Source organism: Periplaneta americana, chromosome 13 (assembly GCF_040183065.1).
Source record: "Periplaneta americana isolate PAMFEO1 chromosome 13, P.americana_PAMFEO1_priV1, whole genome shotgun sequence".
Classification (NCBI taxonomy): domain Eukaryota; kingdom Metazoa; phylum Arthropoda; class Insecta; order Blattodea; family Blattidae; genus Periplaneta; species Periplaneta americana.
The window spans coordinates 116,026,414-116,041,641 of record NC_091129.1 but is presented as its reverse complement, the minus strand read 5'-3'; the positions used below and the strand labels follow the sequence as shown (position 1 = coordinate 116,041,641).

The 15,228-nt window shown below is 34.3% G+C and overlaps 1 protein-coding gene across 2 annotated transcripts in view; it reads left to right on the top strand.

Moving 5' to 3' along the window:
* The window catches only part of LOC138712304 (facilitated trehalose transporter Tret1-2 homolog), a 61,631-nt gene that overhangs the window by 12,571 nt on the left and 33,832 nt on the right, over window positions 1-15,228 (top strand). The window contains exons 2-3 of one of the 2 annotated variants that reach the window (XM_069843929.1): window positions 11,268-11,349; window positions 12,622-12,706. In XM_069843929.1, coding sequence (XP_069700030.1) covers window positions 12,626-12,706 — 81 coding nt within the window. In that variant the 5' untranslated portion in view covers window positions 11,268-11,349; window positions 12,622-12,625. Of the gene's footprint in view, window positions 1-11,267; window positions 11,350-12,620; window positions 12,707-15,228 lie in introns of those variants that run through there. The other variant, XM_069843930.1, reaches the window with a different exon arrangement.

Genomic DNA, 15,228 nt, shown 5'->3' with positions numbered 1-15,228 from the left:
CAACCGTAGCCGTTATATCTGTACCAGTAGCTGCTTATTAAAGAACCCGCCTGCTGCAGGGGAGTAAGAGGGGTATAGCATGCGCGGCGCAAGGAGTCTGAGCTGAGTTTTGCTTGTATGGCAGTATTATAATGTGTCACTTTATTAAACGAAGGTATAAATTCGAATTGGAATATTACTGTAGAAATTCAAATTCAGGTTCAACTGTATTGCCTACATTGAATTCTTCTCATATTGCTTCATGAACTTGTTTATGTCAGTCTTTTCTTCCTGTGTTCGTAATTTAAATGTCATCTTGATCATCACTTTTATTTCATTAATCACTTTCTTTCTCTTTAACTCTTTCTAAGGCGTCTAGCAAATATGTTTAGACCCTCAAGATCAAAAGTAACTAAGTAACTTTAGAAGTGAGCAAAAATAACTAATCCAAATTATCTACGCCATTATGAACTGAATATATACAAAATCTATTATAAATAAATCTAAACTCAAGAATGTTTTGGAACTCACGATCCTCGAAGTGGATGCAATATTCACCTGTAATGAAGGAGACATCATATGTTAGTTACGAGGAATCATATATGATAATCAAAGATGTTCAGCAAGTAATATACGACTAGCAAGTTGCATTAAATTAAATTCAATAAGTGAACTGGTGTACAACTTTTCTATTGAAAGCAGAATAATGATATTTATATTATTTCAAATTAATGTATCTAAAAATTGATTTCGAAATTTATAAATTTGATTATTATATAACTTACAAGTGGATTTGCTTGCTTTTTCCACTCTGGAATTAATCCCATCCGAGCTTTGCCAGTCTTATTAGGTACACACAAGATGCCTTTTTGTAAATAACGAAACCACGTCTTTGCAGTCTCCTATGATTTTCACGTACCTGTACTTGGCATCGGAAAGGGTTGTTATGTACCCCTCCCGCAAAGGCTCGATTTTCTTGGGTACTGCTACTGTGATACACTGTAACATTTGTTTATATTACTTAGGTTATCTTATAGCTTCTGCTATATGATATTATGGATAGTCACGTATCAGAGATTGTTTAATACTAAGATTTATTGAAAATCATCTGTTAAGTGAGGTTGATTACTAGGATCCGGATAATTGAAGTGGAATGCCACTGTTTTAACAAAAATGAAACTGAATCAACAAAGCCTTCTTGACTAGTAACCGTCCACAGAGTTCAATAATGATTCCATAGTTGGCACAATTGATAACAAGAAAACAGTTAATCATAACACACTACTGCCATTTAGCGTAATATTTGTAATGTTGAAATGGTAGGCTACAATAATACATTTTAAGACAGTTGTATTTTCGTAAGTAAATTAATGTTTTCCTTTATTGGAGTACTTCGCTACTTCTAATCTTTATATACTTTCTTCTAATCGTGTAATAGTCGTGTAATTGATTTTCTCTAGATAAATCAAAACCTCTAGTGAGATCACTGCTGAAAATCATATTGACCATCTATTATGATGTTGATGACCAAGTACTCATAATTCGGAAGATATTAATTTCACAACACATATTTATTACATATTTTTTTTTCTTTGATTAATAATACCCTCTCAAAGTAATGAATGCTTTTAACAGCCTGTAGATTGATGGAATTTTCTTAAAGTAGCTAATAATTTATTACAAAAACATTTATTGCACACGATAAGATTGCTTTAAATTTCGGTCTTATGAGATTCTAGTAATATGTTTCAAGTGACATGTGTACAAACACGACTGTCATGTTGATTAATGGAGCAGTGAAGTATGAAATTATTTCTTAATATGTACACAGCATTATTTCACCTCAAGTCCACACTTCTCACAATTCAGCAATATATAAGCTGAAGTGTATGTACATAATATTCACAAAGGACGAATCAAATTCTAACAAAGAGACACAGGTAAGTGGCATTCAATTGTTACATGTTGAGCTTCCCAAAAATCACTGTGCACTTGTGTTACTCAGCCAAATTCACTTTTCTTTTTTTGCTTTAATTCGAAAATCACTGCTCAGTTGAATAAAATTATATTGATTATTTTAAACCTTATAAGTCGCGAATCCTACGTTTCAATAATATTCGAAGCAATTTATGCGTCTTATATTCTATTGAGTGGCCATGGTAACTTTCCAAGAAGAACGTGTTTTTTCTTTTGTCGAATATGTTTCGGAAAAGCGACAGGTGTAAAGGATTATGCAGCAGAAATTTTCTGGCACATTCATAGAAACAGCAGTTCACATCGCAATGCAATTAATTTAATTATCGATTAATGTGGAACATATTCATGGCCGAGTACACCATCTCGGTTAGGAACGTTTAAGTAATACATATTTGTTATTTTCTGTGGCACTACGCTCGGTTAGGAACATTTAAGTAATAGATATTAGTTAACCACGCATTAAAGTTGTTTTTCAGTGGTACCAATTTTCTTTTAGCAACGTTTAACTAATATATATTAGTTCACCACGTATTATGTTGATTTTCTGACGCACCAAGCTCGGTTATGAGTTAAACCACGCTAACAATGACAATTTACTAACCGATCGTGTGCGAGCGGTTAAGCAGCTAAGCGTGGCTGTGAATCCAATATGTATTTTATACGAGAGAGTTTTTGCCCAGTCGGTATGAGTGATTCGGAAAGGTAAACAAAAAAATAATGACAATAACTGTGTCAGATCATAGCATTTAGACGCATGAAATATGATTTATCAGAGGATGTGACATTTTAATAATGCTGATAGAAAAAGATTATTCAGGAACGAGGTTTGGCGATGCCTAGCTTTGATTTAAATCAATTAAGCGATGAAGAATGTGGACAAATATTATTAGAGGTTATGTTTACACAAACGCTAACTTATGACTATGCTTATAGTCATTGTTGTCAATTTAGCAACATGTAATTGAAGAGTCCACTGCAAGAATGATGGATGTCACTTTCTTGTCGAAAATGAACCAAGACTGTCCATGCATAGCTTAAGACATATAGAATGTGCATAGAGAGTTACATGGCATTAACACTGACAGTTATTGTCCAGTAATGATCGGAAAATCACAGTTAAGCTTTGAGCGCTAAGCATTTCAAACTTTCAATTGCTTCTCCTGCAAAATGTATTCCAAATGACATCCATCATTCTTGCAGTGGACTCTTCAATTGTTTTCGGAGACAATTTCCTTCAATGTATTTCTTCCGTCAATAGGTATCAGCAACAATAATAAATATTTATCCAATGGAAATAAGAAATGTAACGAACTTTTGAACCACGTACGGTTTGGCGACTTTCCCTACACTTTCTCTTTAAACATTAATAGCTTGTTTTCAAATTATTGTAGGTTTTTCTGTACTTAACACCTGATGAGTAAGCAGACACAAATAACAGGATAAACAAAATATTGCTACATCACGCATAATGGATAGAAGAAAATTGTACGTAGGCTATTTTAAATTAACATACCAGACACATCGAAAAATTCACGCGACGTTTTCTTCTAGCAATTTTCTTCTTGTTTCAGTGTCACGCTATCAGTTTGTTTATTTTCTATTATTCCTTTATAGAAACTCTTAACAAGATAGAGTAAGAATCGATTTCTGTATGTGCTGAAATGTAGTGTTGTCTCTCTTTCCTTTCCATTACTACTTATTAAGGAATTATAAATAGGGTATAGGCCTACGTTTATATATGCACGAAAAAAAAAAACTGCAACACTATTTACACAAGAATAATTTATAATATCGCTTCGAAAAATCAACTGGTCACTGCCTTCTGAATAATTCGATGAATTGCTAGGTGAGGAATAATAGTGAAATAAACACACGGCAACTAATCGCGGTTTCGTAACCAAGCGAAGTTGATGGTGCATCGGTTTATATTCTTAATAATTAATCACGAGTAACTAACCACGCATTCTAACCGATTGGTGTATTCGGCCATAAGTGGAGAACGACGAACGGAATAGGAGATCACCTTAATTGGCAGAGAAGTTACTGGGTATTCTGATTGATGGTGCGGAGCCCATCAATATCTTCTTACCTACATAATTTAGCATGTCGGTCAGAGCAAGTAGTGAGAGTATAAGAAGTGAAAACAGCTGACCACTAAAGACGACAAAGCTACTGTGAATTGTTTCACAATTTCTTTCGAGAGAAAAGTGTTAATACGCTTTGTTACTTTTACATGGATGAGACTTAGTTTCACCTTTCCGGCTACATCAAATCACATAACACGCGAATGCGATAGTCAGACAATCCTCACAATTAGCCTACACGCCACTCAACGACTTGAACAGGAACTTGGAGTCTGGATTCGAATTTCCAGACATCGCATTGCTCCTCATATTTCTGTAATGTGACAATAAATAGTGAACGCCGTTGCTGTGACACCCTGTACAATTTCATTGGCCACATTTGGGATGAAATCAAGTACTCATTATTCCAAAAAGGCAACGAAACTGCACATACGGCTGAGAGATCTGCACAAATTTTCACTGGCCTCCACGGTCTCCAGACATGATATCTCCAGAATTTAACCTATCTATGGGGAGAAGAAAACTGTGTAGTGTAATCGATATCATTCACGCAAACTTGATGAACTATACGCTCCAACAACAGCGTTTATAGGGAGCATTTCGCAAGAAATGTTGAAAGTGTTTGAAAAAAATGGATCTAGGTGTATATTGATGAGAGGGCCATCACTTTCAACATATCAAGGGCATCATACCAGAAGAGCATATCAGCAAATGAAGGGATATTTAAATATTTTAATGGAACCTATTTATGTTAGAAAACAATCTTTGAAATTTACAGTGGACATGAGGAAGGATCGAATAAACTACCCTGTTAAGTAGGCAAGGACAGGAAAAATAATTCTATATTCAAATGATTGTAATCTAAGTTACAGTTTTGTTGATACCCTCTACTGGCATGTTGGCCTCGATATATTATATTATAAGCTCACAGTCGAAACACACAGTGACTTTGCAAACATCCTCTACATCCGAAGAAAAGAAAAGATAAATTGCTCGTTTCAGGCAAAGTAAACTGTCGCTCTTGCGATTTAAACTAAACTAATGTTTGTTCACTGATGTTTCAGCCAGTGAAAAGGAGCAGTATTAATTAATCAATCAATCAATCAATCAATCAATCAATCAATCAATCAATCAATCAATCAATCCATCCATTAATTTATTCATTCATTGATTTATTTATTGATTTATTTATTTATCTTGAGACTGGATCAAGTAAAGTGTATCGGCACACGACAGTAATGGTTACAAAAAACGCTACTACTGTCGCAAAACTTCATTTGAAGAAAAGGGTAGTTATACTCAGAGCATTTCGAACTGTTTGATCAAGGTCAAGCAATGGACTGTATTTTCCATGCGTGCTTACCCCACTCCTGGATTATTTTCCTCAACTAAATTATATTGGGACATTCGGGATTACTGCACCTGTGCTTCAGTTCGCAGTTTTCAGTTCTGTGATTCGTGCGTGACCTTGATCTGTCAGTTTGAAATGCGCAGAGTATAGTATATTTTTGCTTCACGGTTGAAACTAAGTTTTTGTGTTGTTATTATTATGTACAGTATACAATAGTATTTATCACGTAGCTGTCTTGGTGGCCTCGAAACATTGGTAGTAATAATGGATGTGTATTTTTTATGGATATGTTTGTGCGCAGGTTACTTATGTCGAAAGTTGCTAATGTTGTACTGTGTGGGATATGATACATTACAGATAGTAGAACAAATGCTAAAAAACAACACACCACAAGAACACATTAAACAAATCATCTACATCACAGACATATTCACAAAACAAAATTACTTCACATACAATAATAAATGTTACACTCAAAACGAAGGCCTACGCATGGGATAACCCATTTCCAGCATAGTAGCAGAAATAAATATTCATACATCACACAGAACAGACATACATACTAAACAAAGACACAACAAATACGCAGACAACATCATATATTGGCACAGATACTTAGATGACATACTAATACTATACAAAGGAAACAAAAGACATATCAAAAACCAGCATCAACACATAAACAAAATACACCCAAAGCTACACAACACATTAGAAATGGAAAACAAAAAAATCCATAAATTTTCTAGACATCACAATAACAAAAATCGACAACAAACACACATTAGTAAAGCTAGATAACACTACTCTCAAGTCAGAAGCCAGAAGGAAGAATGTCCAAAATCTTCATTTTGAGACATGTTGAGACAAATGTTCCACTTTTCACACAGTTTTATGATTATTTCCTTTGAATATCTGAATATATTCTCAACTTTTCCGAAGTACCATGATCAAAACAAGGATAAAATGATGCTATAGATTAGCTGAATCAACTGTAACCTGAAAATCCGGTTTTGGCGCTTACTTCCTTTTGCCTTCTGACGCAAGTACTTTCTGCCCCACTTATTACATGCAGACTATGAACTGGCAGTCTATTAAGGTAAATCATGTTGCAATAGTATGCCAAATTAATATACTCAGCTTATAAGATATCCTGTATCTCCCTTCTCTTTGATGTAGGCGTAATCATCACATAATAAAAAAATAATAAACAATAACAAAAGTAGACAACAAACACACATTCGAAGTACATAGAAAACCCACAACAACAAAAACACACATACACAACACATCCAACCATCCAACACAACACAAACAAGCTGCATTCCGAACAATGGTACACAGACTACTCAACATACCAATGAACCAACATGATTACAAAAAAGAGCTATGCACAATAAAATACATAGCACAAAAAAACGGATGCAACCCCAACATAATAGACAACATAATACGAAAGACAAAAGATAGTCACAAAAAAAACATAAGAATACAACACAAGCACAAGAACACAAAAATACATTACACTAACACACGAAAACAAAAATACACACAAGATTGCAACCTCATTAAAGAATTAAATTACCACATCGCAAACAGAACAAATAATACTCTACAAAAACATCTCAACACACAAAGAAATACAACCACACAGACGTATACAAACTTGAATGTAACACCTGCAACAACTTCTACATAGGACAGACAAGCAGATCATTTCAAACACGTTACAAAGAACACATCACAGCCATAACAATATTATAAAACACTTCCACATATGCGGAACACATCTCAAATGCTAATCACACATACAGAGACATCAACAGAGACGTGGAAATTCTACACATCCAACCAAAAAGCCAGAAACTAAACACACTAGAACAATACGAAATATACAAACACATGAAAACACATCCAAATGAAATTCTCAACAAACAACTCAATTTCAGAACACACACATTCTTTGACTCCACATTACACTACACAAACACACCCCCACAGGAAACAAAACAAAAGGCGCCAAGACCAGCAACAACCAGTTCTGATGATGGCCAATAGCAGGCCGAAACATGTTAACAAGGTAACAAAATTTAACACGTGAAAGACGTATAATACGTTTTCCAAAGTGATATAGTGTTAAAAGTTGTGTAATCAAGATGTATTATATATTTTGTTACAAAAACTCTGACTGTAATTTGAATCATAAAATACCAGCTGCTCTATGTTGTCAAAACAATTTTATATTTGTATCCTCACGTCATTACCTGTTTGAAATATTATTTGCTGGGTTGCGTACAGATATTAATTATTTTCATTGGCGTGACGGGCTATACCTCGCCGGTAACTTTTTGTAGTTTGGTACCGGAGTAGTGCTGAATCACGAAATGACGAACTTTTAAATAATATTATAGCACAATTAGGACTAAAAATTATCCAAGGTGATAAAAATATAATTAAGATATAAATCGGAGACTTTTCGTCGAAAATCCTATCCGTCTGCTTAATGTGACATAGAAGTTAGAAAAGATTCTTAGAATATAATGTTGACAGCCTAATTGATTCCTACCATTTTCCGGAAGAAATAAGCAATTCCTTTGCTTCTGTGACTGTGGATACGATACCTCGGGAGAGTAGAAAAATGTTCAGTGAAGTCAGCAATAGGAGCAAACAAAAAAAAAGTTCAAAGTTCACTAGGAGACCTTAGTCCGGTGAATATTTACTCCGCTGAAGAATCAGCTTTACAAGAACCAACGGGATCATATTTTTCAGTGTAATGTCACTGTGCAGTGAGATGTTTTGAGCCAAGTTGTGGCAGAGCGTAATTTTGAATTGAAGAGGTCTCTAGAATAATGCTGTAAGCGCCACTTTTTCCGAAAGTGATGTTTTGATGGAATAATGTTGCACATCCATATGACTTTAAAGTACTGTAGTCTCGTGGCAATATCTGAACTGGAAGTCCATTTATTGTTCGTCAAAAATTTTGTATTAGTGGAATAATGTTGGCTGTGCTGGCCAGATGGCTGATGTCCCTGCTATATCATTGTCTCCAGGCATAATTCATAAGTTAAACAAAAGCAAAAGAAGACAGACAAATGTTAACGAATGTTGGGATGACAAAAGAAAGATACTGAAGGGTTGTGGAAACCATATACAAGCAGGAATAGAGTTGTTAGCAAGGGGAATAACATTGGTTATCCCTACTCCTTTTGTTTCAATATTAATTCACCTAGGCATATTATTTTAAAAAAATATATACTGTGTCACGCGATGCACGTTGGCAAATATGTGTAACATTAGTCCTGATAGCATTATTTATGCGTTATTCATGCTTCATTTTCGAAATACGTTTTACCAGTCGAAGCAATCCATGGTGTGCTACGTAACATAGGAACAGTTTAGAGACCTAAGTCCAGTAAAAAAAATTATTAAGCGCTATTTGGAGTTGAAAATCACAAAAGTAATTTGGCTCCAAATTTCTCATGTTGATCCTACTTCCGTACGCACACGGGTATCACAGTGTTCTGTAACTCTGGATGACTTACTCCATCAAGGAACCGAACAGAGGGAGACCCAGGAAACATTCAAGTAATATGGCATCTTGCCTTCCCACATCTGATCAATTAAATCCTCTACCAATCTCATTGGCAAAAAAAAAAAAAAAAATCATCTTGTCTCGATGGTGGATTATATTCAAAATGAAGGTGCTAAAACTTTGTTACTTTGGTGTAGGGACTGCAACGTGTTCATAATAAGTACTTCTTGTTGTTTTATGGCGGATAACAAAGTGGGATGATGTTTTCCTACCAGTAGCTGAAATCTCCTATGCCGATCTTCAATTAAATTATTTGTCCTAGGTTCATTATGTACTGCAGCAAGATGTTCGTTCCACAAATCCGGCGAATAGCGTGGAGGTATCGCTCGCCTTCTTCCATGAGCAAATCTTCCTCTGATGTATTATACAGTATGTGCTGTCAAAGTATTCCATTACTTCTACCAATTCCTCCGGAACTTAATTATATAACTCATCTTAAGCTTCTGAAACATACTCTATGGATATGAACGCTAAGCTCAACGTCTGATGAACATTAGTCCTGAATGTTGTATCATCATCATCATCATCATCATCATCATCATATATTTATTGAAGGCCTCTTCAATGAATGGTTCTATAAACGCTACTCAAGATGGAAGAAACAGAGTCGAATGTTTGCCATAGGAAATATAGCTGTGTGAGCATTAATTATTGCCATCACAAAATCATTTTTGATGGTATTAGTTTGAACAGAAAAGTTATTCTGTTGGCAAAAGTGCATAATTTCTATGAATAATTTTCTGCAAAGTACTTCTTCTTTAACAGTTAAAAGAGCATAAACTAACGGGGAAGCATTTCCCTGATAAAATTATGTATTGTGAATACTTGTGTCATAATTGGGGGACATACTTTAAAGGTTCCATTAATAAACCACACTTCTGACTGCCCTAGACGTCTTAGGTTCTCGTTACTGACGAAAATAATGCATTTTGTTGCATTTTATCTTGTAAATTATCGTATAAAAGAAACCTTTCATCCCTCGTGGTAGTTCTATAGACAAATGGAATTAAATATAATTCTTCAAGACTTCTTGGATTTCGGGGTAGTAAGTTCAAGACAATGATGATGAAATGAACCCAGGGTTCCACACCAAAAGTTACACAGCATTTGCTCTTAATGGGTTAGAGGAAATCCTAGGAAGAAAACCTCAACCAGAATCCGATCCAGAGCCCACTAATTTCGCAGTCAGACATGATGACCATTACTCCAAAGTGGTGGACGCAGTTTACACATGTGTTGTTTAGTTAACCGTCCGAAGACATGTTTGAACCTCACAAGCAATACAAGAAGGCACCACTTATGAGGCAACTAGGCCAGGAGATAAATGGGGTAGGGTGGCCAGTTATTTTTCCTCTAATATCACGTAATGTATCTTTAATTTAGGATATTCCCTATTATTATTATTATTATTGTTATTATTAATTATTGGTATTATTATTAACTGTATTTTTAATTAATAAGTTAATTATTGTCATTATTGAGTGTAATTAGTTACCACTACCACCGGGTATATACCCACTGCAGTGCGAATAAATACAGACATACATACTTGGCGATGGCGGTTCATTAACGTACTCAGCGTCTTTTTTCTAGTAGGTGTGGTAGAAATCTTTCGTTCACGTGCGCAAAATTCTTGCCGGAGGTTCTTCAGGATATTCAGTTGCTCTTCTTTTCATTGCCAAAACTAAACGTTTTGCTTCAATCAGTTCTACGTCGGACGCACGTGTATGCTGACTGTTTACCACCCTGGGTGGGTTTCCTTCTTTGACATCTCTACCGTACACTCAGTTCTATTTATGCATAACCATATCTTCCATTCATTTGATTTGTGCGTTGTTTATGGTAAAGGAAACCTGAATATGATAAATACACTTTATCTCTAGACGTTTGTATAAGTTCACCTGCCACGGTTTTCTATAAGTATTGCCATAAAATTTACTGGAATGTAGTAAGAGGCTATTAGTATCAATGGAAAATGCAACAATAGGCGTTCGTATGCAATGGTATTCCATTCTCAGTATTTATGCAGTAGAGAAAATAAAGGTACTCAATATTAGATACTGATCTATCTCAAGTAAATAGACAACATGTCAAAATGAATTATTATGGTTAATAGTAGCATGTCAACATGAAGTGTGTCAAATGGAATTAAGTTTAATAGTAGTATGTCAAAATGTAGTATGAAATTATGCCTTACGTCTTGCTATGGTGATATACGACCTGAGACTTGTTCTATTCTAGTGAAAGCCTTCCAAATTACTAAGTACTAATAAATTTTTCGCAGGAATGTGTTAGTTTGCAGTTAGAAGCTGAACTGGTGAAACGTTACCATTATTACGGTTTCGAGGAAAGTGAAAATTTTGGCGGTAAGTTCTGTTCCTTAATAAACATTGTTATTCCTCAATGTTAGAAATATTAATGATATACTGTAAATTGTTAAAAAGAGATAAAATCTATGTTTATAGCAATGTATGTTTAATTGATTTAGTTTTTAATTATGATTTATTTTGAGGTTATAACTTACATCAGTGTGTCACAAATATGAAATACTAGTATTATCAGTATTCCATCTTCATACCCTGGTTTTCTGTTTCGTTAATAGTGTTGGTACCTGTAGTAAGAGGGAAAAACATTCCAACAAACTTAAAAACAGTTGAATGAAAAGACAATGCAAGAAACCATAAAACAAGTTCGAGAAAATATGTGAGAGACGATTCATGTGGATTCAGTACTACGGTTTGCAAAAAAGCTTCTAATGAAGATACTGAATAGTTGTTCTATGCTTTTCTTAGTAGAAGCCGTTTTCACTTTGCAATTTTGTTAATCTTGTAACTTGTTAATAGTATTCCATATTTGTACCTGCATTTTTATGAAGAAAATATGTTAGATTTTGAGGAAATTATTATTTTCAAACATTTTATACAATCTAATGAAATTTTAACTCCGGTGTACCATTCACACGACTTTCAGCAATACGCAGGATGATACTTCACGTTCAGTATTTAAAAAATGTAGGTTACAGAACGAAAACACAAAATGGTATTCGATATTTGTAACATAACTTTCTTACTGTGTTAATATTACAAATGACATGGCTGACTAGTTTATAATATTAACACAATAACGAATTTATTATAAAGTTATCGGTGATTATACTAGTGTTAAAAGCGTGTACCAAACAATGAAGGCTTCCTCTATTGGACTATGTGATTATCAAACGTGAAATTTTAGTCGAAGTTATACCTAGATATTTTATACAATACATTTGTTCTATTGGTTTCGTTCCCACAATTTGTTCGTCATTAGATACATCTGCCTAAAAATCGTGATATACTGAGGCCCGATATACAGAATTATCTGAAGACAATTGAATTGACAACAACGAATATTTTGGCTCTTTCGGATATGAATTTATGGTTAAGAATTACTTTCCTGGGTACACTTAGCTCACGAAATTTATCGGCTCAATTTTTATGCACCCTGTACATATAATTTAAATTAACAACTATGTGAATTCAAGGGAAAGTAGTAGGTCTGCAACTCAGTATTTATTTCAAAGGCTACACTGCCGCCAATACAAGGCGTTGAATACGACAAATGCGAAATACTTCACGGTGTTTTATATTATATTTTTACAGGGATATGGATGACGGACTGGTTGAAAATATGGACATTGTAAGCAACCAAAACCACACCCCGGTATTACGCCCTCTACTTCCACAGGTAATAATGCATAATTAAAAGTAGATAGATAAATAAATTGATTTATTGAGTAATATTATACATACAGATTTTATATTATCATAATTTTCTCTAAAACCCAATGCACGGGTCTTCTGACTATACGTGCTTTGTAACTAAAACAAGTCCTACTTTGTAAGTTCCCTCCCCCCACCTATGATTATATCCAACTACTCTCTAAAAGAACACACATATTAAAATGAAAATGGCACAATAAAACACATTATATAATATATCCTAACCTAAAAGACTTAAAAGTTTACAGTTGGATAGATACTATTATCCCTTCCTCAGTTCGCGTCACAAACTTCAACAGCTGAAGTTCTAATCTTTCTCGTCTTCAAGAGAAACAATCCAGTGTTTCTTCCCATTCTCTATTACCCATGAGGTCAAGACATGCAAGCGAACTCCTATTTTGAGTTAGCATCGAGGGTGGTAGATATTTTCTCCGTACATGTTCCAATTCGAAACATTGTAATAAAATATGTTTATAGGAGTCCTTTTCTCTGCAAAGCGGACAAAGACGCTCCCCTTCTTCGTTGACGATTTTATTAACCTTCCATGCCCCCAATCTTAGCCACGCTAAACACCTGCTTTCCTGTGTTTGTTACAAGAATTTATGTAGTCACACCTCCCCCAGTTAAGCATGAGATCTGATTGTAAATGTAGTGAGGACGAGAGTTCGTCGCGAGAGGGAGTACCTTAAACACATATGTTTGAGGCAAGACGACAGGAATGTCATGCTGTTATTCAGTATGACAAATTAATTAAAAGTATTGTAACTGCAGTGAGACTGGTTAGTAAAATACGAATTGCATTATTATTCTTCATCCACTCTCCTCTCAGAAAATCAGTCCCTATGTTGTGCGAGAAAGAGAAAAATATTATACAGAGTATTAAAAATATTCACACTTACCATGTGCAACTACGAGGTCGGTCAAATATTAATGCCTCCTATTTTTTTTCCTTAAATAAGTTAGTAATGTGAAAAATTTACAGTCCACTGGAGTAACATCTTGTTGGATATGCAGACGACTTAAATATCATGGGACGAAGAGTTCAGGCAGTAGAAGAGGTTTTTAAGGACTTGGAGTCAGAAGCATCAAGAGTTGGATTGCATATAAACGAAGATAAAACAAAAGTGATGGTACAAACTAGACACCGAGATAGAATAGTCATACAGCCCAATAAAAATATTAGTAAATTTGCAGAAGTAAATGAATTTAAATACCTGGGAGTATTGATTACAAATAAACATGATGAGTTAATGGACATTAAAATTAGAATTACAGCCGCAAATAGAACATATTTCTCACTTTTGGGGATTTTAAAGTCCAATTACGTTCATAAGAAAAATAAACTAAGAATATACAGAACTATAATTAGGAGTATATTATGTTATGGCTGTGAGACATGGACATTAACAAAGAAAACAGAAGGTATGTTCGGGAGGTTCGAACGGAAGATACTCAGAACAATATTCGGTCCTACAAGAGAATCAACAATGGAGAATACGATACAACCAGGAACTGTATGAACTATATGAATCGATAAATACTAGTGGCTTGTGCAAATGCTGCAAACTAAGTTCATTAGACGTTCAAATAAAAATTTTCCGATTTTATTTTCAATGAAGAATACCAGACAGTTTGAAAGTTATTTGCTTCCATAATAATGAAACATATTCCCTCTGAATGTTTTTTTATGCCAAATACTTTTTCTTGAACTTGTCCACCATCAGTTTTTGAGTTTCAACGCGAAAACGCAAGTAACAATGTCAGGACGATCAGTGGGTTTTTCATGCGGGAGTAAAGCAATACTGGTAGCTATTTCAGGTCATTATGGATTGTAGGTGAAACTTTCGAGCCATTACTGAAGAGAATGACTCATATAAATATCTACACCACACCGCCATTAAGGATATGAAAAAGACCCAACCCCACTTGATTAATAACTAAAAAAAATATTTGATTTTTAATAACAATATTATCTTACGTAAGGTTTGTGGTTTATATAAAATAGCCGCCACTCAGTAAATTATAGAAATGAAGATCTAATTTAAGATATTCTCTACATCTACTTATATAACCCCAAAACTTTTCACTTTCATATCATTAATATAGCATTAAAATGTATAATTAATGGAAAATAGTCACATCATGGCATTAACTATAATAATATTTCATTTATAATGGTAATAATATCATCAAACCATCTCAAGTTTTGTAGATTTTAATATCCATTATACAGATGTACTCACAAAATAGTCACATCATGGCATTAACTATAATAATATTTCATTTATAATGGTAATAATATCATCAAACCATCTCAAGTTTTGTAGATTTTAATATCCATTATACAGATGTACTCAGAAAATTGCACACCTGTAAATTATTTTTAGTAAGTCTTGAAGTTTTTAATAACCAATTGAATTTGAACTGTCAATAATCCTGCAGGTCATGGCCTTCGTATAATAGCCTATTGTTTATTGTAGTATGTAC